The 23422-nt window shown below is 39.5% G+C and overlaps 1 protein-coding gene across 2 annotated transcripts in view; it reads right to left on the bottom strand.

Moving 5' to 3' along the window:
- Nucleotides 1-203: 203 nt before the first annotated feature.
- Nucleotides 204-23422, bottom strand: part of bcam (basal cell adhesion molecule (Lutheran blood group)) — a 53003-nt gene continuing 29784 nt past the window's right edge. Inside the window, exons 2-17 of one of the 2 annotated variants that reach the window (XM_044208744.1) lie at nucleotides 17932-18059; nucleotides 17507-17723; nucleotides 15551-15624; nucleotides 15319-15415; nucleotides 15025-15207; nucleotides 13462-13583; nucleotides 13148-13289; nucleotides 12494-12609; nucleotides 11331-11472; nucleotides 10119-10243; nucleotides 8623-8764; nucleotides 7539-7562; nucleotides 6942-6974; nucleotides 4640-4781; nucleotides 3463-3562; nucleotides 204-2014 (exon numbers count right to left, since the gene is read on the bottom strand). In XM_044208744.1, the coding sequence (XP_044064679.1) occupies nucleotides 2012-2014; nucleotides 3463-3562; nucleotides 4640-4781; nucleotides 6942-6974; nucleotides 7539-7562; nucleotides 8623-8764; nucleotides 10119-10243; nucleotides 11331-11472; nucleotides 12494-12609; nucleotides 13148-13289; nucleotides 13462-13583; nucleotides 15025-15207; nucleotides 15319-15415; nucleotides 15551-15624; nucleotides 17507-17723; nucleotides 17932-18059 (1790 nt within the window). In that variant the 3' untranslated portion in view covers nucleotides 204-2011. The remainder of the gene's footprint in view (nucleotides 2015-3462; nucleotides 3563-4639; nucleotides 4782-6941; nucleotides 6975-7538; nucleotides 7563-8622; nucleotides 8765-10118; nucleotides 10244-11330; nucleotides 11473-12493; nucleotides 12610-13147; nucleotides 13290-13461; nucleotides 13584-15024; nucleotides 15208-15318; nucleotides 15416-15550; nucleotides 15625-17506; nucleotides 17724-17931; nucleotides 18060-23422) is intronic. The other variant, XM_044208745.1, reaches the window with a different exon arrangement.

Genomic DNA, 23422 nt, shown 5'->3' with positions numbered 1-23422 from the left:
TCAGTTTCCTTATCATATGGTCAGACACACTTTCTTGTTCCTTTGTGTACAGAAAAAAAGTGTACACAGTGAATTTCAAAACAAATTTAGGCCCATTTATGATAATGATAAAAAATAAGAGTGATATCGCTAAAGAAACCCCAAATCAGCTTTTGTAAATTGCTTGTTGCAGAGATGGGAATGAAAACACAGAGAGTATAGGGTTGTGATTGTTTTTCTTGAGTTTTTTTTTCATTATAAATTCTACACAGCTGGAACAAAATAAAAAGATACATCAACACACCACAGAGGTCACAACAGTGTACCACAAAATATACAGTATACAGTACAGAGAGAGAGAAGTAAAGCACTGATAATATCTCATAAAAAAGAATCCCAAATAAAAAAAAACATTTCTCTCTTATCTCAGAGCAAGTGGAAAAGCAAGGGAAAATGAAAACTCAGTAGTTCCAAATTTAAGAATCCCCTCTCTAGAAAACGACTTTTATACCACAATATTTTATATAAAACATAAAAATCAACAAACAATGCTCATAGTTAATTTATCTATCTTTACCTGCCATCACAGGTTTGCTAACAGTCAATATGGCAAGATCAGTAGACAGACATTAAAAAATAAAATGAGCCTTGTGGGCGAAGATAGTGGTTTGAGGTGACCTATTTAAAAAAAAAAAAAAATCAAGGCCATTGGTTCCAGTGTACAACAAAGTAAAAGGGCACGTCAACCCGCTATCAAACCTCTCTGGCCTGCCGACAGTGTAGGGGAGAAACAGAAATGCAAGTATTGTGTACCTAAATACAGAAACATTACTGCTGCTTAAAACGCTTTCATTTGGTAAAAACAAAAAGTACATCTAGCAACATCCCCGATCCCTCCCACACCTTCCCTTCCCTGCTTGTATCAAACTAGAGTGAACCTGTGCCAGTGATTTCTCTTAACAGGTGAATCTGTGACTACTGTGCCGCAGCCCCTGAAACTCCCATTTTGTTGTCATAGAAAAACGACAACACAGCAGGCCACAGTTTAAGATTGTTGACCATTGATGTACTAACATAATATACAAAGTATGCTGGCAAGAACAAATTTGTACAACCTAATAGCTTGCTTGTTTGGTGGCTTTTTAGCAGGATTTAAAAAGGCAAGCAATTTTAGAGAAAGGATTGGTGTTATTAAATGCCTGGGCTGTTTCTACGGAAAGCTAATTAGGGATATTGAAAAAAACACATTCACAGGTGGCAAAAATGCAATTAAACAAACAGCACTAAAGCAAACACAGAGCTTTTTCGAGCAGAAATGTTACAGCAATGTGTGCCAAATAGTGTGCGTAGGGATTAAATGTTGTGAGCGTAAATCATCACTCGTTATTGAGGTGAATAAAACAGAATGGCAGCTTGTGATTATTTTTCCCAGTTTACCCAGCAGAGAGCACAGAATTTAAGTGCAGATTCCAAGGCAGAACAGACGTTCAGTGTTACACTTGCATGCAGACAAATACTCCAGAAAAACACAGCGGCTTAATGGTATGTTGTGTTTCATTTGGGGTAGATAAGAAAGATTCTGCCACTGTGTTTGGATTGTGTCAGCCACGCCTCACTGTACAGCTCTATTCTGCAGAGGAGTCAACCAAAGACATGATTGGTGAAAAAGGAGTTAGGATAAAAAAAAAAGCTGTGATAATAATGTCATCCAGTGATGTCACATTATGATTTTGCATGTGTGGTTTTAAACCTGTGGTAGCATTGATGGATGGAGTTTAATCTTTAAGGGCAACTCTGTCTTAAAAAAAAAGGAGAAACTCCATCCAAAAGGTCTACTTCAGGTTATAAAACAAGCATAACCTATATCGAACATGGTAAGCCTCCTGAGGTCCCCAAAACAAAACAATTACCATGTGCCACCTCTTGTTGTCCCCCTCAGTCTAGATTAGTGAACAAAAATTAGCCCTGTTGTCTTCTAACTGTTCCTCCTTCCTTTCATCCCTCTGTCGATTACTTTCATTGTCTTGTTTCATCACTGTAAGAGAAAAACACACAAAGAACAATATAAATATGACCAATATGTGCCATCATTATAGACGAATATATGCTTATAATGATAATAAATACTGTATTTATGATAGTTTAAAGAAAAAAAACATTTAAAGAAAAATATTAATATTAAATATTAAATAAAGTATTTTTGGGGCAACTTGTGCCTTTATTAGAGAGCTGACAAGGGGAGATGTAGAAAATATAGAACATTTGATAAAAGAATACAATATTTCACAACACTATATCACTGCCATGTGTTCTGCAGCTGGCATTATAAGCTGTACATATTATAAGCTTATGTTACTTTATTTATGTACTTGGTATATAGTAAGATATTCTCCTAAATAAATCTGTTGTAAAATGTACAAGTCAAAATTTAATTTCAGAATAAAATTTAATCTGTCTGTGGCTGGGCTGCAGCCTTTCAGAAGACAGCTTACAGGGTGATATTTTTTTAATGACATCTCAGGAAAGAAACATCACTTGGTAGCATATGGAGAGACCGACATTTACATCTCGTTATATCCATTTCAAAAGCAAAGCAAAATGTGTCTGCAATCTCCCTGCAATTCTGAAATGTCACACAGTTTGCTGTCAGCAGTTTCAAAAATCACATAAAACAAGACTCGCTTAAACTGGCTTTTACATTCATGACAAATGTGCCACTACCATGAATTCATGATGAAATGTTTCACATTTGTGATGACATTTTCAGATGACTGTACAGCTGTCACACTCAGGGACAGGGACAGCTTTCTCAATCCTGCTCTCTTTGAACTAAAACTGACTCTCAATCAACATGACTGGTGTGTCTGAAGATATTTCTGCTGACGGTAAAGCTCGTGTTTATGTCACACTGATTGCATTTTCTATGGAGGATCTTTGTAGGCAAGTTATGTCTACGTGACCATTCTCAGAGGACTGCTAATTATTACACTGCTTTTATGTTACTATTGCTTGCGTCTACACCTCCAAATAATCGGAATTTACTTTATTTAACTACTTTTACAAGCCAAGTTGAACTGATTCCCAGGCTGGATAAAATGAAATCATGACTACAGTCTTTGGAAAATCCCCAGTTTCTTTTTGTCTTCTGTGATAAAAGTCTGCATCTCACAGACCTGACCACAAACAGTGACTAAATAAAAAAAGTGACTAAATGGAAACTATTTGTATGTGAGAAGCCCATTCAGATCAGGAATGACTTTGTTTTCATCCATTGTACTGTCCTTACTAGCTAGGTGTCCTTGACTTGTCCCTGCATACCATTAGTCTGTAGCATCATAAGTCACATTCATGAATGCAGAAGCTAGTAAGCCATCAAGCTTATCAAATATTTTTCATAGGAAACTGGTATACTGTAAGCTAAAGACAAAGATTGTCTCTTTTAGCAAAAACAGCAAAATTGTCGTCTGTGTCCATTGGCCTCACCTGTTCTGTGGACGGTCTCTTGGTGAGGAGACCGGCCTCTTCGTTGGCCTTGTCTGTCTTCATCTCCACCACAATGTCGTTGTTCACCTCTCCGCCGGCCCTGCAGAGAAAAACAAAGAAAAATGTAAAAAAAGTGAATTATGTGCCTCTCATTGAGTATTTACCTTGTTCAACTAATGGATCTAGACATGATGGAAGCATGTTGATTGCTGTTTTGACATAAATAAGAACACTGGACTGCTTTAGAGACCATTTAACATTTTGTTCTCCCAATTTCTCTGCAATGAATGGGGTATACTGTAACTCAATTTTTTAAGATTTACAAATTTACAATATACATTATCAGACTGTAATCTGCTTACTGATATGAAAACATTCAAATTAGGCAAAAAAAAGAACTAACAAAATTGATTTTGAGTTTATTATCATAACTGGATAAAATACACACATTTTGAGTCTGAGGAAGTTTCTTCTTCATGCTGCATGAAGTGAATGACAGAATGTCTTATGTTTTATGATCAGCAATTTCTTCAGCAACTAATTAAGCATTATTAATGCATAAACATATTAATATTTATATTTTACACACATTGTGTGAATGTATGCCAGAAGTACTAGTACCATAATGCTGGCACAACTGACTGTTGCACCAAAATATGGCTTCTTTGAAAGTATGGGAAATCCAGAATGTTGCTCAGCACAATGTAAAAGAGTGGCACAATCAAGACTTTTGCAGAAAGTTAAATAAAGCGGCTATGTTATAATTTTACTACTATACTTTTTTTCATCCAAGAGTGTCGTAATTTCTAGGAAAGCACACCCCTCTAACTTTTCTTTGTATTAGATTTATTTATTTGTTTTTTTTTAATCATTGATGCTTTTATTTTATGTGTAACATTTTCTCTTTTTATTAACTTTGCCTATTTTGTAAAAAATCACACACACGCTGGAACGTACTTTACTTATTTTATCATTATCATCTGGTTTCTTTGTAGAGCCCCTAATGAATCTACTTTAGAAGAGTTTGTTTCCCATCTTTTTCACAAAGAACATCCTTACAAACACAGAGTCTTTAGTGGCTATTGAGTCACATGAGGTAATCACTGCCAATGTTAATCCCTTCTGTCCCCCTACTCCTGCTCTCCCTTCCCCTTTCACCCCCCCCCCATCTACTTACACTTCCTTCTTGTCCTTCTTGCTGCAGGGCAGCTTGCTCTTCTTATTCAGGAAGTAGATGAGGGCCACCATCAGCAGGAGCAGCAGAACACACACCACCACGGCTATCACCACCCCGCTGGAGCCTCCCTGCTGCTTGTCAGCTACAGCGCCGCAATGGAGGGACACATGGAGGGATGGGTGGTGGGGTGGAGGGTTGGTGGGATGGTGGAGAGAGGACAGAGGTGGAAGGAAGGTGGGGGGGGGTGAAGCATTGATCACCGTGGAGGAGGTGGGAGGAAGGTGGAGGGAATGGGGAGTTTTTGATTTGGTGGTAGGGAGAGGGGCATCATGAGGGGTGTAGAGGAATGGAGGTGTTTGTGATTTGTGGGATAGAAGAGAGGGAGGCAGGGGGAGGAAAATAATTTCATTTGGGATACCATGGGAGGAAGAGAAGAGGTGATGGAATGGTGAAAGGAGGATGGGGAGAGGATGAGGGACAGGTGGGGTTCAGATGAAGACAATGGATGGATGGATGGATGGATGGGTGGAGAGGAGAAGGAGCAGGGGCGGGGAGTGGGATGTGGGGTTAGCCTAACTTTTGAATGCAATGACTGAAAAGTGATAGGACCCAAAAACGGGTCCTGTATACAGATAATACAGCTGACCAGAGCCATAAAACAACACTGAACATACTCACCCATCCACCTACACTTGTATTACCATACTTGTGAGGACATGACACTTGATTTGATGTTGTTCTACATAATTACATAACATTATAAACAATTTAACAAGTGTTTTGAAGGCCAGTATCAACACCAGTTTATACAATGACCATTAAGAATACTTGTTTCTGATTGTCTGGTTGGTGTCCCTTAACAGAATAGTTTTGGGAAATATGCTTGTTTGCTTTCTTGCCAAGAGTTAGATGAGAAGATCGATACCACTTTTACATCTGTCCGTTACATATAAACCTGGAGCCAGGGGACACTTAGCTTAGCATAAGCTCCTGGCAGCAGGAGGAAACAGCTAGCCTGGCTCTGTCCAAAGATAAAAAGGTCCACATACCAGCACCTCTAAAGCTCACTAATTAACACATTATATCTTGTTTGTTTAATGGTTTTACAGGGGATTATGTGATGGACTATTTATTGGGAGGGGGCTTCCTGGAATCTCCACTGGTTGCCTGGCAACCTCACGGTGACCAGGAAATGTCTAATTGTTCCTTGGTCCTGTCTAGATGGTAACCCTGGATTTGTGGAAACCCTTGCGAGACTTAGGTTTAGGCAATAAAACTACTTGGTTAGGTTTAGGAACTCGCACAATGAAGAAACAACACGTACAAATTCCGCGAGAGATTCGCAAATCCAGGGTTACCATCTAGACACGACCCTATTCCTTTACAATTGTACCTCAGGTATAGTTCTGGTAAACAGTTAACATTTCTAAATCAATGAACATGGTGTATTTAACTGTAACCATAGTAATAGTACTTCTGCTTCTCTCTGTGGTTAAACTGACCTCAATATGGATGCGATAAGTGGCTTGAGATGTCCTGATATACAAAATGAAGGACTAGGTGGAGGAATGGTTCTTTGCCCTCACGTTGTCCATTATTTGTTTATATCAGGACACCTGAAACATTTCCACCGCAATGTTTCTTTTGTTTTTGAAATATAATTCAGGTTGGCCATTGTGGAACATTTGAACTTCTCTTTGAAACCCAAAATAATGAAAATAGTTTTAGCAAATCATTAGGGCAGAGTGATCCACTGGACAAATTCAATTTGGGGCCATATCCCTGCTCTGAAGTAAAAGATTAAATGAAAAAACAAAACATACAAAGAAAATGTGATATTATTGCAGAATAGTAGCTGTGGTTGAGGGAGTAACGTCTACCATGTTTTTAAATGAGCGTCTGTTTTGGCAATTGTTTTATTGTTTTTCATTTCAAGTAATTTTTCAATCAAAAATACCAAACATTCCCTAGTTCCAGCTTCTCAACTATGAGGATTTGTTGTTTTTTATTGCCTTAAGTAATAGCTAATTGATTATTTTGGGGTTTTGGACTGTTGTTTCGACAACAAAGTCTGACAGCAAAGTTTCTAAAACCAACATAAAATGTACCTTTTTCCTCAAAAGTCCTAATTTAAAGTCTGTCCTCGCAACTATAGTAATACAAGTACAGATACACAAACACATTAGCTCTTGTTAACACAAATACATTAACCTGTGTGTGCACACAGACATCAATACACATATAGTGACTTACAGTTCTAGACGAACGCCATACACATGTCAATAGGGTTAGCGATACAGACCTGACTTAAGCACAGGGTTTCCAGAGAGCAGCACTTTGAAAGAAAGAGAGTTTCTCAGTCCAATAGCATAGCAAAGCAACAACCACAACACACACACCGCTAAGAGCATACGAACACGAAAGCTAAGGTTACAAGATCCTACACACAGCACCCCGGCGAGCGGAAACGACGAAAGGGAAAAGCGAGAAACAAGAAGGCAGTCGGGAAGAAGAGGTGACCAAAAAGGACACAGTGAAGAAGCACAGAGAGGAAAGGAAGAAATAGAATAGAATAGATTCCTTTATTGTCCCCAAGGGGCCACAAAAAGTTGTAGTAGCATCCACAAAATATAGGACAGACATCATACAAAGGTGACAAGAGAGGAAGAATAACAATATACAATATCCACAGTGTTCGGTAGCAAGAGGACAAATATACAAGATTACAGTACAGCGGATGGAGTTGTGTGTGTGTATGTGTGTCTATGTGTGTGAGTGTTGGAGGGGCTGGGGCAAGAAGAGATGGGTGGAGGGGTATTTCTAAATTACAGAGTCTGTAATTTAACAAAGAGTCCTGAGAGAAGGAGGGAGGAGAGGAGGAGAAGGGAGAAGGCTCTACCTCTGTTGGCCGAGTTGTCAATTGCTGCAACAGAAGAGAACAAAAAGAGGAAAGGGTTTAGTTTGCAGGTTGTGGTGCTGAGTAAAAGAGCAAAAGAATTCATTACTAAGAATGTGCTAAAGTCGCTCCTAAGTTCTTAGTAACAACTAGCTAGTTGTTTAAACTATAGCTGTCTAATAGTTTAACAGATTATACCATTAAAATGTCTTAGCTATTAACGACTTCAGCAACTGTAATGAGTAAACTGGTTGCTAGGAAACATGTGTAGCACCGTCCAGTCAAAAGCAATCAACTATGTAAACAGGAAGTCACTGTAGCATCACAAGCCGTAGCATAACTTCCAGAAATTACATGGACATTGGGGCAAACGATATATTGAACTTAACTACCAACTGTCAGGTCTCACAAATTTTGTTTAATTCATATCTGCTTACATGGAGAAATATGTGTGTTTCAGAGTTAGCAGTATTCATGCAGTTTAGAATGAGTGGAGAAATATCCGATTAAGCTAACCTACCTGATATTATTTGGCCATTTAGCCTATTATTGGCATATGTTTTGTAATTTGAGATGTGAATATCATTTAAAATATTTCTAGTTCACATCGTTATTAAACAGCATTTTATCAAGTGTCAGGTCAGATTTGTCGACCATATTCCAGATTTCTATTATTCTTCATTCATATGTTAGCAAGCTAACATTGGTTTTGGCAGTTAGCTCAGTTAGCTACACCACAGTTACACCAGGCAGCTACTGGGTGAATATATTAGTAACAACTACTCTCTACATAAGAATTAGTTTGTGTGGTGCAGCCCGTTTTGATTTATTGATGCATAAATGTCCACTTAGTAAACACTTTATGTTATAACTAGGCTGAGTTTGAACTTATAAACAATTGGTATAGCTGGCTCCAGTTGTTTGTCTGTTGAGTTCTACAATACATTTCATCAATTAAAATGTTTTTAGGCTCATTACGAAAGCACATCTCTGTATCACAACTAAACATCAAAAGCCTGCAGTGAAAAAAACATGAAGGGGGGGAGATAAAGAGGCATCATCTCTGCCGTCATCTCCTGACACTGACCTCTTTTGAAAGATATCTGGAAGGTCTTGCTATCTGTTCCGTGCTCATTGGAGACCTTGCAGGTCACCCCGTCCTTCATGACCTCGGCCGTGGCTTGCAGGGTAACGGTGCTCACCACCTTGTTACCTTCCACTGATACTGACTGGTAGGAGAGATGGATGGAGGGAAGAGAGATGAAGGAAGGACGGCAAAGAGAAGACATTCATTTTTACATATTCCCATATCATTTCTTGCCTACATTTGAAATTCGTGGCATATTTTCCTGTTGTTAATATATTGCACACATTCTTTCTTTGTCATCATTTTGCACTCTAGTGCAAAATTTATTCCATTATTTATTCCACTTATTCCACATTTCTTCCCATGTCATTTGGACATCAAGATCTGCTCTTAAAAAGTGTCAGTTTTGATCTTACATACATCACTATTTGCCTATGTGATGATCTAATTTTTCAGAAGGATCATGAACGTTTTATCTCATTTTATCACTTTTATTTTATGCAGTATTTCAATTATGAAGCTGTATACCCCTGTAAGTTTCTTTAAAGCAGCTTCGTAAAAGATTTTTTTTCAACTATATCATATCAATATGAAATATTAGAATAAAATATTACTTTATAAAGCCCCGCGAGCTGTTTCTCTCTGTCCTTATTCCATTGCTTTTGAAGTTTAACATGTGTCTGTGGTAGTTTAGGTGTTATCACTTCCTGGTTTATTTTGTAGTATTCTCCTTCCCTTGTGTGTCTTGTGTTTTCACTTCCTGTCTTTGTTTTCCCTCCAGTTTTGTTTGTTGGTCCTCCCTTGATTGTTTGCACCTGTGTCTCGTTGTCTCACCTCCCCTAGGGTATTTAGTCTGGGTCTTTTTTTTGTTCAGTGTTGGATTATTGTTGTATACATGGTGTTGGTCCTGCCGAGCATTCGCTGTAAGTTGTGTTGGATTCTTTGTTCTCCTGTGGACCTTGTTTGGATTTTTGGATCTTCCTTGCTCCCTTGTGTACTGTTTTTCCACCTTGGACTCACTCCCTTGCTTTCACCTCTGCTAGCCAGTAACTTATCTGCCTTTTGTCTGCTCATTACCTGTCTGCTTACCGATCTGCCTGTACTTGCCTGCATACCACCCCACAATAAACACGGAAGTTCCAGCTACTTCACCCTGAGACCGCTTCCTTGTCATCTGGTTTTGGGTCCACTTACCACTATACAGCATCCCCTTACGACAATATCAGCCTAATGAGAAGATCTTATGATGCCTCAAACTTCACATATTGACCCAAATGAAAAAGCTGATAGTGATAGCCCTATTTGTTTAGAATACTGTACATCTTCAACTCTAAGTTTTGTGTTTTTATAGTTTTACTTGGGCAAGCCCTTCCAGGAAAGGCAATTACATAGGTTTTTACATCTTGATTCTTGTACATTGCACACTAGGAAAGGAAATATATCAGGTATGTTGTATTTTTTTATCTCCGCTTGTCTTGTGTTTTTTACATTCACACCTCTTTTCCTGAGGGTTTCCAGGTGAACTGAGGGGCAGGAAAGCCGTAGGCCGAGCACTTTAGAGTCACCATGTCGCCTTCCTTCCCCACCACTCCAGCAGCAGGAGTCTCGATCATCGGCTTTCCTGGAAAGGGCATAAGAAAGCCAGTGACCAGGGGGAACTTTTCATATAAACAACACCGCAAAAGTTTGTTTCAAACAAATGAGTTAACTGAACAAAAGTCAAATAATTAGTCTTTAAAATCATCTTGAGTTACAAAAATATAAAACACACTGGATTAAGTTCACTGAATTTAAAAGAGAACTTAAAAAGAAAAAAATTAAAGTTAAATAGACTTAAGATATTAAGTTGAATCAACAACTGAGCACCAAAGTGAGTACAGAGACATTCAAGGCTTCCCCAAATAAGCTTGTTACATTATTAGAATATGGAGGTAGGGACTAAATACAATACTAACCTTTATCGTGGTTTATATTGTTTTCATTATTATGAATATTAACAGCTGTGATAAAAGACACAGCATGTTTCCATCAGGTCTGTTTTCTTCAAACTACAAAAAGGGTCTCTGGAGAGTTTTAACTCTCAAACAATGCATGCTGGGAAGTCTGCTAATATCTTTATAAACTCAATTTAATGAGTTGAGTGAACTTTTAACAGTACATTCATTAAACACATTTCAAGTGAAAAGACTTCAGAAGAACTCATGTTCATAAGTTCTGAAGTGGTCTGAAAGTAACATTTAGAAATTGTAAGCTGAATTAACTTGAAATGAGTGAAACGTTTCAGTGTACGTTAAGTAAATGACAAAAGATTAGTTTTGTCTAGTTTTGTTTTTTATCCTGTGTGCGTGCGTGTGTAGTAGTGGCATAGGGTAGGTAATTTAGGAAAAAAAAAAATTACTCTGCTTACATTACAGTATAAAGCACCATTTATTTTGCAGCTCCTACTGTAAGCAGTAGGCCTCATACCTCTAAGTTACTGCCAGGGGTTGAGGCTATGTAAATTCAGCAGTGTAAACACAAATGTATATGTGAGTGTGTGACTGAGGCTGAATTGTGTGTGTGTATGGCAATATAACAATAAAGATGCTGATGTGATTGAAATCTTTACTTAAGTCTTGTCCAAACACAGTTTTATTGGTTTTCCTGAGGTAGGCTGGGCATGTAGGTCTGTGAATGTGTGTGTGTGTGTGTCTATGCGCGTGAGTTACCTTTGACAGTGAGGTTGACAGTAGCCTGGGCAGTCAGTCCTGGCACAGATGGCACAGCTCCAACACACATGTACTCTCCAGCTTTATCATAGGAAATGTCTTGTAATGACAGCGTGCCATCCTGAGAGAGCACCTCAGAGCCCTGGATGAACACACAGAAATAAAACCAGTTGGACTCAGCCCTCAATTCATTCTTTTTTATTCACTGTGTGTGAATATGAGAGTAGAACAGCATTGTGAATATTTAGTTTGAAGGCACACTGCTATGCTGGGAAAGCAGAAGAACCTTCACACACACCGTTCTAAAGCGCAGTGATAACAGATCAAAGTCAGTCCTCCATGATGAACCTGCCTCTTGCAATTCCTCTCAACTTCTTCTCATAGGAATCCTCCTTAGTAAGTACAAACATGTTCTCTACCCAGAAAACCAGCAGTCGGTGAGTTTCTATCACACCCGAGAGACACAACAATAGATATACAGGCTACAACAACAGGCCTGACACTGGAGAAACACTCTGCACATCACAAGTGGAGGAGAAGAGATGAATACCAAAATATCAAAAACACCACTGCAACCACACCAGTATCAGAATGTACTGAGCCTCTTCAAAGAGACTGCAAGAGTTAGCAAATTGTCGTTTCTTTGGTATGTTTACTGTAGAAAATACAGTTGAAGCATATATTTTGTTTGCCATAGAAAACAGACACCAGAAGGAGTGCTTTTCATTGCTATTAAGTATTACCTTTAGCCTGCTACACACAAAGAACACAAACTCCAAATTGTTTTAATTATCTATTATTATTAAATGTCTTTAAAGGGAGCACTGCCACCAATCTAAAAGCCTTCAGTGCTGAATGACGGCTGCACACCAAGTAAGTTACTGTAGGTGTCACATTATGAAATGTTGTCTTATTCAATGAAGAAAGGTAGTGTTGTTTAAAAACCAGAATCACAAAATGTCCAAATATGGAGCCCCAGGAAGGAGTGAATTTTTGTTCAACATCCAGCCAGTGCTGTTAATATGTAAGAATGATAGATTTGCATTTTAAAAAACTATTATCTCATTGCTCAGAAAGAATTCTGTGGACAGATGAGGAAAAGAGCAAAGCTCTTTTCCATGAAAGGGGAAGGGAAGGAAGGTTGGGAAAGTGATGGAGCACACCTTTTTCCAGTGAACAGTATGCGCAGTAGAAGCCTTGGTCTTACACTGCCACTCCACCTTGTCTCCTAGCATGACGACTTGAGGTTGGACAGGAATCACGCTCACTGGGTCAATGTCTGACAGAGAGAAATATAGAAAGCAATTGAGAGAGAGAGGAAGACACATGAAACCTGAGGCCTTCTATACATTTTAAGGTGTTAAAGAAGTGCCACTTACAATCAAAAAGCTTGTCATCGCTTAAACAACCATGTAATAGGGCTGTTAAAACGGCCGTACTAAGCAGAATATTTAATTCCTTTTGTGAGTACAAAGCTAAAGCACTTACTCTGAAGTTAAGCCCATTTCGAAGCCCAAGTTAAGCCTATTCCATGCTATTTCTAGGCTATCTCTGCTTAATGTGTGTGATAAGATCAAATTAGGGAGTGTAGTTGGGATAACATTAAAGTAACAGATGAACTGTGAAAAATTTAATTGGATATCGGTCTCCTGAAAGAATTCCATTAAAGCTCATTCCATTCTAACCCTTTTAATTTTATGATTTACTGATGAAAAGAATGGCTTACTGTGAAGGCGAAACTGCACAAACAGGAGGTAAGTTATTCTGTATGTGTGTTTACTTAATTCTGCAGTTGTGTGTGTCTTTGGCTGACTCACAGTGGACAGTGAGGGAGATCATTCCACTCAGGTCCGCGTCCAGGTTATCGAAATCTGTGGCTGTGCACTTGTACAAACCACTGTCTGTGCGCTTGACAGATTTCAGCATCAGGAGACCACCCTGACCAGTGATGGCGTCTCCCTGAAGGTGGAAGGGCAGGAATTAGCAGAGAGAGACATGGGTAAAGACTGAGTGAGAGAGTAACAAAGATCAAATTTTTAGAAAACATTTGCAAATACTTTTTGCAAAAGCAGAAAAACTTTTGCTCTTTCTCTCTCAAACAAACATATTTGTACATGATATGCACACACACATCTTTAGTGAAGTCAATCTCAGGCTGAGGGTTTCCATCAGTCTCACACTTCATGGTAACATCATCGCCCTCTTTGACTGGATCAGTGTTGAGTAGGGAAAAGGTCGCTTTCTCAGAGGGATCTAGGTGGACAAGAACAGATATGGAACAGGTGAAAATTCCTCCTTTGGATACATTTACACTGTATATCATCAGTCAGAGATGTGCAATGCTTTCCAGAAGGGGTGTTTTATTTTCCCAGTACCTCCTCTTTCCTTGCCTCATCATTCTTCTTTAGCTGAATATCACATTCCACTGTGGTTGCGTTAAACAGTGTTTAGCAGGAGCAAAGATATGAAACCAATAAAATGGGTCCAGGAAGTGAAGATAACGCTAATAACTGTTTGTTGATAATGTTTCATTTTAAAGGGCATATGTTTTTCTTAAAATGAAAAAGTAACATGAGAATGGAAGACAGGGAGAGGCTTACAGATGATGCATAAATAAATAGATTAATTTTCAAAGATCATCTTTTTAGCCATGCTAGCAGCTCTATGAATGTCAGTCTCTACCACAATAACTATTGGATAGACTGCCATAAAATTTTGTACAGACATTTATGGTCCCCAGAGGATGAATCCTAATGACTTTGGTGATGAAATGTTTTGACTACTATTGGGGAGATTGCCATAAAATTTTGTAAAGACATTCTTGTCCCCCTCAGGATCAATTGTAATCACTTTGTGATCCCCTGACTTTTTATGTAGCACCATCATCAGATAAAAATTAATTCCAATTTGTCCAATGCTTTGGTGTATGACTAAATACCTAAAGACATTCCTATCAGGCTCAGCTGTACGTTGTTTTACTGCTAATTAGCAAATGTCCTTGTGAGCATATTTGCATGCTCATGTTAGCATTCAGCTCAAAGCACCACTGTGCCTAAGTACAGCCTCACGGAATATGGAACAAAAGCCAAAACTGAGGTGCCCCACCACATTTTCATGGCATGAACCAATAAAACATTTGCAATGCATGCAATTACTGTTTACATACTTGCACAATCATAGCTAATGTACCCGCAAAGTAAAATAACAGAGCAAATAACACACAATAGCAAAAAAAAAAAAAATCTTCCATTGGAGTCTTTAAAAGTAAAGCTGCACTTCAGGAAGTCATTTGTTTTTTAGTGATCTGTCCCTTTTTCTCTTCAATCCCACATCTGCCTGGTCTTGATCACCTCTGCCTGGTGTAGCAGGGAGGCAGCAAACTGGTCTGATAACACACTGTCCCTTGATAACCAAGCAGCTAGCTCGCAATACTAAAAAAATAGTTTAGAGGTGCTGAAGTGATGCTGTCTAAGCGCTGCCATTTTAAGCAATAGTTTGACATTTTTAGAAATACGCTTATTTCTTGCTCATGTCTGTCCAGCAAATATAAGGCAACAGCCAGCAGCTGGGTAGCTTAGCTTAGCACAAAAAATGGAAACAGGGGGAAACAGCTAGCCTGGCTGTCGAAGGTAACAAAATCTAACTACCAGCACCTGTAAAGCTCGCTAATTAAAACTCTTGTCACTCCACTCACAGTTGAGGTTGATGGTGATGGTGTCAGACTTCTTCTGTTTGATCTGGTCTCGTGGCATATAGTACTCCACGGTGCACTGGAACACAGAGTCCTTGTCTGCCTTGGTGGGCTGCATGTATAGGGTGCTCTTGATAGTGTAGAGACCAGAGGCCTCCTTCACCACTGAGGGAATCATGTAGGTCTCTAAAAGAGAGGAGGGATAGAAGAAGGAAGAAACAAAGCGCACAGATTATCCTGTACTTTGTAAAGAAAATAAATATTAGACTATATATTTTCTCTATATTAGACACGTACTCTCTTTCCTGTCCTTGACCTCAGGTAGGGGCTGGTCATCTTTGAACCAGATAATTCTTGGCTGTGGATGTCCGTTCATCGTCACACAGGTACCAATCTGATACACATGGACAAATGCAGGAGGGACAAAAGAAAGTCGACTGAAAATGTGTGTCTTCAGTGTTCATATGACATCAGAAACTATGCTCACACGCAGTATGTACACACAGTTATAGAAATTTCACACACACACCTCAGAGCTGGTAGTCTCTCCTGCAGAAATGGCTTGACTTGACGGCCTTGTGAGTTCTGGCTTCTCGGGAGCAACTGAGACAGGAAAAGGGAGGGGGAGAAATCATTATTATATCATTATGATTCACTGTAGGGAAAACCATTAACATAGATACAAGCACACACAAACTCGTACACTCTACTTCCATATATGCAGACCAACACACTTGCCTGCTGACCTCGTTAATTAAGTTGAGCAGTAAATATCCTGCTTCACATTATTTCACTGTGACCTGGTTCACATGAGCTGATAAGGGTCAAATAACAAGAAAACACTCCCCCTGTCTCTGGCACACACAGGCCCACAACCACAGCCGTGAGTGTTCGCTCTTGTTTCTCAGCTTTATTCCCTAACTCACTTGTTCACGTGCAAGGTCATCTTATCACTGCCTGCAGCTGTCGACTGCTTATAAAAACAAACGGTAGATGGGTATTCCTCTCTCTGTCTCACTCGCTCAATCCTTTGTCTTTAGTCCTTTTTGTTACACTGCTCCCAAAACTGCTGAAGCATTTTTATAGCCATTCCCTTTCCACATACTGTGCAATGCACGCACAGTAATTTAGATGTACAATGAGGACTTGTTAACATTCAAAAGCTGGTTTCTTCACCCTAAACACTCTGAACATGACTAAAGCTCTATTTTACAGCCTCTTACATTCAGCTAAATAAAGGTTTTTAGCCTTAAAAAATAATAATAAGTAGTTTAAATGTTAAGAGAGTTAAGACAGCAGAAGACACACAGAGACGTACAGGCAGCATCATTTTTGTTTCTGTTATAGTGTGTTACTGCTTAGCAGACATACTGTTTACTCTCTACTGTAGGCCTCAGTAGAGAGAGAAACCAGGCTATCACTGCTGTAGCTCAACCCTCAGGAGACCTCATAACTCAGTCCTATTAAGTTGAGGCAGGACAGACACACTATAATTCTTCCCCCAGTGAGTCAAGTGGTCAAATGTGGACAAAGAATAATTGTGGGTTTGTGAGACGGGCTGTTTTCTTTCTCTGGGCAGAAAGTGAATCTAATAAGGCATTTGTCAAATAGCACTGCATTGAGGTATTGTCTACCACTGACTGGCCCATTTACGATTAATAGCTTATTTTACGAGATTGCTTTAAACTTCAGTGCCTCTGAGTGCATAAATGTTAATGGGTAACTTGTAAGCTCTTTTTCAAGTGGAAACTTGACTAAAGAAAGGCTTGTTTTGCACATATTTTCCCTCTTTAGAGTGATTGATCAGTCCAATCCAAAATGTAAATGAATCATATTCATTTTGATTGGGCCACTAAATGCTATAAGTATGATTGATGTCTGCTCAGGGGTTGCTGTGGGAGCAGCAAGGACACAGCGGCCTGCATCAAGGGTCAGCTCTCAGCACCTTGGTGATAAATCTGGACCGTTATTAAGGTGAGATATATGAGACATGACAGGTGTGATTGAACTATTCATCAATTGTGTCAAGAGTGATTAGATTGTGGCTAAATGACCTCTAGGGAACTCATCAAAGGAAATTGGTAACCCCAGGCATTGCAAAAGGTCTCAAAGTACTACATATGATGAAAAAATATTAGCTGAAGTCTGCTCTATTCTTGACAGATGTAGATGATTGTGACAAATCATACTTTATGATACTATATTTATATAAAGAGGTTTTGCATGGAGTTGCTTTAAGTATGTGCGAAATGCAATCAGCAAAATGCATTACATCCATTAGGTACAATTAAGCCACTTCTAAATGAAAGTATGCATGAACACACACGCAGATCTGATTAAAGCCATAAGCCTTTAGTGGCAGTGACAGTAACAAAACAAGACATAAATTCGACACATTACCAATGATGGGAAAGTGTGTGTTGGGGGCTCTCTAAAAGGTCATGTTAAGGTAATATAAAAGGCCAAAGGGCTCTGGCCGACTCACAGAAGACTTCAAGCTTGGTGGCGGCATCTCCAACCCCAGCAGGGCCAGCTGTGACCTGGCAGTAGAAGACAAGCTCGTCGGAGGGGTCAACCGAGGTGATGGTCAAGGTGAAGTCCTCTCCGATAGTGACCCGCCCAGTCACAGGGCTGTCATCATCGCTTTTTCCCTCGCCACCCTGGGAGCGGAAAGCCACGCGCTTCCTGGTTCCCTGCTCATCCTGAATGGATGGACAGACAGAAGGAGATACAGAAAGAGGGTGGGAGAAACATGAGGGGTAATGGAAGGAGAAAAAAGACAATGAAACTCCTATATAAAGTACAGTATTCCTAATAATTTGGATATCACTAACTTTCACTGCCAAAAAAATGCTTTTTCCTGTCTAAAAATATGTGAATAAAGAACATTTATATCTGGAAATTACTTACAATGTACCATTCAACAACAGTGTTGCTTGATGATGGTGAGACTTTGTAAGTGCAGGGCAGTTTGGCAGTGTCTCCTTTCAACACCTCCACTTTAGGATTCACATTCACAGTCACAACCCCACTACATACTGCAGAGAAAAAGACACAAAGACAGAAAGAAATAATATGATTAAAGACTCAAGCAGAGGAAGCCAAAAGGTCTAGTAGTAATGTGTTAACAATAAGCTTAAGGTAAGACTCAAAAATGTATTGCTGAGTGTTGTTTAGTGGTTGGGCATGTCCCAGTTAGACAGTGGCAACCAGCACATGACACAGAACTAAGCTGAAATCCTACTACATTACAAAACCTACTGGATTATGACATGACAGGCTGGTATACAAAAAGTATGGCGTGGTAGTATTGGTAATGTTTAAATATATAACAGTAACTGGAAAAGACACAAATGCAAACAAGTCCAGTACTGTACATTGCATCTCGAAAGACAGGGGGAAATAATAATAATAAAATAATAAAACACAATGACTGACTACAACTTTTAGCGAAACAAGTTTTGTTTGGTGCATACTAAACATATGGTTCAATGGCAAAGATGTGGATTGTGCTGCAGGAGTTGCTTGTTTTTATGCATATTTTCTCTCCTTGGAGGCCAATTGGTCTCAATTGGAATCTATTGTAACTGCTGTAAATCCAAACAGACTATAGCATCAGTATCAGTATTCCCTTAAAGGTGTATGAACTGCAGTAAAAACTGTTAAGGGACCCTGAGGGAAGCTAGAAGGCCCTCGTCACTGTCAGTGTTCTCCATTCAATAGAGACATTAAGATGCACACAGTGTCCCACATATCAATGGGAGAGTAGCAGCTAGGGCACAGGATGGACCCAAACTGGTTCCTGTGGGGATAGGGAACACTGTAGCTCTCTAACTCTCTGTACATGTAGCTGTGGAGATACAACGTGACAAGGAGATTGCATTGCAGAGAGGAGAGGTGGGAAAAGAGGGAGGGGAAAGATGGAGAGCTGCAGGAAGCGAAGGAGCTCCCTTTCTGCTAATGAAGTCACTGCAGCACATACAGTGTCATAAATCCGATGGTACAGTAACACATGAAGGCAGCAGAGTTCACTGTGTTGTGAGTTTGAGGCTCTAATGTGTAGAAACCAGAACAACTGCAAAGGACAATATTTGAGTGACTGGGGTTAAACTGCCAAATCAATTTAGAAATCTTTGACTCTGAAATCAATAAAGTAAGTTATCAACATATGGATGGCATATTTCATACGTACACTTTGGCAGGCTTGTATGAAGCATAGTACTCACCAGGCATAAGATAAAATTAACTGATATGCCAGGAAGAAAACACACAGGGTTATAGGAGTGGAGCCATATTTACTGTAAGATATAGTACTTTGACAGAAATAAATTACAACTACAAAAATGTTTTTATAGAGTAAATAATGGAAGCAATAATCAGGGAAGCAACAGTAAACAACCACTCAACAACATTCCCCAAAAACTTTCTATATTGCAAACACTCCAAACATTAATTTAAGTATTAAAAGCCAGAGATCTACACTGAAATTAATATTCATATTCTGGACATATATGTTGCTAATGAACAACCCAGCCCCATACTCTGTATGATAACATAAATTAATCATGTCATCAATTTCTGGACTATAAAATCTACATTTAAATAATTTATTTGTTGTGAGAAACTGCCAAGAGTGGGGAGGATGGACTTCTGGGAATCATAGTTGTTTGACAGGCTAGTTTTAATAACAGGGCAGAGAAACGCAGACAGGGAAGATGAAAGAGTGTTTGCTCAAAAATGTCTAAAGAGAGATGAGTGGAGCCGAGGGATGACTGCCTTGTTATCACTCTACTGTGAGGAAGAAAGAGAGCGAAGGATGGAAGGGAAAAAGATGGCAGAGAGTACATATGGAGGAGATAATAGGGGGAGCTGTCAAAAATACACACTTTGCTTGCTCAGTGCTGTATGTGTGTGTTAGTGAGACACATTCCACCAGGGTCACAGGCTTTGATTCACCATGACCCACAAAAGACACAGAGGTCAGGGGTCAGTCATGTGTTGACATTTGATGAAAAGATCTCATGTCTCTCCACTGTTCTTTCACTTCCTCTTGATTTACTTTTTCACTTCCCTTGCCTCTATTTTTATCCTGCCTCTAGTTTTTTCTTACATTCTTTTTTTTGCTATCTTCATCCCTATCCAGTATCCCTCACTCTCTAAATATTTGTTCTATTAGCTCAGTAGCTCTCAAGTGAAACATTAGTTTTACAAACCGAGTCTCATGTTCCGAGTTTGTAAGAGGGATGCAGCCCAAAAGAAAATCCTCCTCTGTTTCTGCGCCAACACAAACAGCAAGCCAGACAAGCAAAAGTACAAGAATGCGAAGTAAACGAAGCGCTGTGCTTTTAGGCAACACTCAGGATTTAAGAGTCCCATTAAGTGGTGCATGGGAAAAATACACACTCAAACACATACCACATTACATCAAGTGACTTGCTGGCACATGCATAGAAAACCTAAATCTTAACTCAGTTACTCAAGAAAATGAAGAATATGAATACTGGATCATGTTTTAACCAAGTATAATCAGTTATTTAGTCAAAAGGGGAAGACTTAGCTGCTGTCTGCTCCTTTTCATACTTCTTTCAAATAAATCACTCAATCGTCAACATTAGAGGCATATTCTATTACTTAGTTTACTCACAATCACTCAAAATGAATCAATTATACGGTGTCAGTGGTGTGCATAACACCATGATTTTGGGGAGATTGGCGGTCTATCAACTTTCTTGTAGAGTGATGTACAGACATAGAAAAATGTGAATTTGTGAAATCTTAGTGGTCTCCTCCACTATGCAAAAAATGCCTCAAAATTTGCTTTTGGTATGCTAAAATGGCATGCTTGGTCCAGACTGAAATATCTCAACAACTATTGTTGGATGTTTTTCCATGAAATTTTGTATAAACATTCATGGTCCCCAGAGGATGAATCAGAATCAGCTTTATTGCCAAGTAGGTTTACACATACAAGGAATTTGCTTTGGTGAAGGCTACTGACGTTGGTGATCCCCCGGTTGACAGTTTTGTTTTTTAGTGAAATACCTCTACAGCTATTTAATGGATTGCCATAAAATCTGTTACAGATATCCATGTTCCTTACAGGATGAATTTGAATAACTTTGTTGATCCCTTAACTTCTCATCTTGCGCCATCATCAGGTCAAAAATGTACTTTGTCTAATACTTTGGTTTATGACTTGCAAAACTAATGACATTCCCATCAGCCTCAGCTGCACTTTGTGTTTAGCAAATGCTAGCATGCTAACACGGTAAACTAAGATGGTGAACATGGCAAAAGTTACACCTGCTAAACATCAACATGTTTACATTCAAATTTACCAAAGTACAGTCTTACAGAACTGCTAGCATGTCTTGTTGTATTTTAAAGATAAAAAACTGAAATATTATGAACTCAGTGTAGCTGATGTGTTCATCTGCTGAGTACTCATTTTTAGCTGTGCTAGTCACACAATACTGATCACATTCACTTCCTGTGGAAACAGCAACAAGCTGTGTGCATTTTTTTGTGCACATTTTTCAGTCTCTGACACAAATTTGCCAGACACAATGGGAAATTTAACTGAATTGAAAATATAATAAAAGCTAAATCCTCAATTTTAGAGCAGCTACAAGCCCTAATTTTGTCTTTTATGGGATAATTATAGTCGCCTACTATCAGTCAAGACAGTTTGTGTGAAAGTGTTAAAAATCCCTTATCCCTTAGAATCTGACATACAGTTTTTGTTTTTCTTTTAACTGGGGTTTGGTCAGTAGCTGGGTTACTACATGCATTTAACAGGGCTACTGAGAGGCAGTTAAAGCAATGATATGCGCCATCTGGACCACATCTTTCTTTCTTTGTCAGTCCCAGTCTCTTCCACTCCCCATCTCTCATTTGATTTTATTGTCTGTCTCACTCTCACCCTTTTTTTCTCTTTCACACACATCTTTTGGTGTCATTCACAATATGTTTTGATCCAGAGTGATCAGTCAGGCCGCAGCTCTGTGTTTTACACACGAGGCAGCTGGACAGACAGAGATGGACAATTAAAGCATAATTAGGGAGTCCTCTGTCCAGTCTGAGCCTTGAGCACTGTGTGTGTGCGAGTGTGTTTGTGTATTTATGAGACGCAGGCTGTTGGCTGTCACTGTGTGTGTGTGTGTATGTGAGAGACAGAGAAAGAAGGAGAGTGGCTGGGGCTGTTGGAGGGGGGAACTAGCTTCATGGGGGTCTCGTTAGCTGACGGAGGCCAGATAATCGGATTTAGCCAAAGAGAGGGAAAGTGTGTGTGAGGTGGTGTGTGATGGGTGCATGACCAGGTACAAAGACAGATGGGAACGAGACGGTCAGACTGTGACCTGTACACACACACACACACACACACACACACACACACACACACACACACACACACACTCTCTTACAGTATATCTATAATGCATGTGATATTTATGAGCAACCGTAACTACCTCAAAAAGCTTGGGTTAAGTACAGTGTGAGCAGAAAAAAGAAGTCTGCAGTCAAAGCAGCGTGGCAGAGTGGAGTCGTGTCCGTCCCACATCTACTGAAAAGTTAATGTGAAACCATCTTTAATACCCTTAATGTCTTTCTCTTTCTGCCTTTTTCTTCGACTCTTCTCTCTGCCTGCATGTCTTTCTCTCTCACTCTCTCTCATTTTCATACGCACACGACACATACACAAGCGAGTACCCCTCATTATGAAAAGAACCAGCTGGATGCGCTCTCTCTCCTGTCATCTTTTCCTCTCTTGTTCTCCCCTCACCTACTGTTGTATTCTGGACATCAAACTAGGAGCCTCTTTCTCTCTCAGACTCTCCTCTTTTCATCCCACATTCTCAAAGAGCATTCTTTAATACCCAGTGCACAAACTCACTTGTGTGTCTGCGCATGTGTGTGAGGAGAAAGAAAAAGAGAATGCAAAATAATAAAAGAAAGGGACAAAGATAATAAGAAAAGGGGGAAAGAGAGTGAGAGAATTAAAAGGAACAAGCAACTGTGTGTGTGTGTGTGTGTGTGTGTAAACCCAACCTTACCTACATGAGTGTCACCCAACTAGAACCTTCTTTCACTGCAAACCCAAACACCACTCCTCTGAAGGGTAATGGACGTTCTGGGTAACTCAGCTTGATTTAAATCTTTAAGACTGTATGCACCTGGATGATGGTGCTAGGGGTGCAAGAGAGTGTGTCACAGAGATAGAGCATAAAGATCAGCACCAGTGTGACGAGGAGTGTACGGAAGACTTGATCTATGAGGTGAGTGTAAAGCTGAAAAGGACAAGAGGAGTGCAACATGGTACCTGATGGATGAGGAATGTCAGAGGGTGTGTGTGTGTACCTGTGTGCATGTGTTTGTGTATGTGGTTCAAAACATCCTAGGC

The sequence above is a fragment of the Siniperca chuatsi genome, linkage group LG9, assembly GCF_020085105.1.
Source record: "Siniperca chuatsi isolate FFG_IHB_CAS linkage group LG9, ASM2008510v1, whole genome shotgun sequence".
In the NCBI taxonomy this organism is placed as follows: Eukaryota; Metazoa; Chordata; class Actinopteri; order Centrarchiformes; family Sinipercidae; genus Siniperca; species Siniperca chuatsi.
This window is presented reverse-complemented; position numbering and strand designations above follow the sequence as displayed.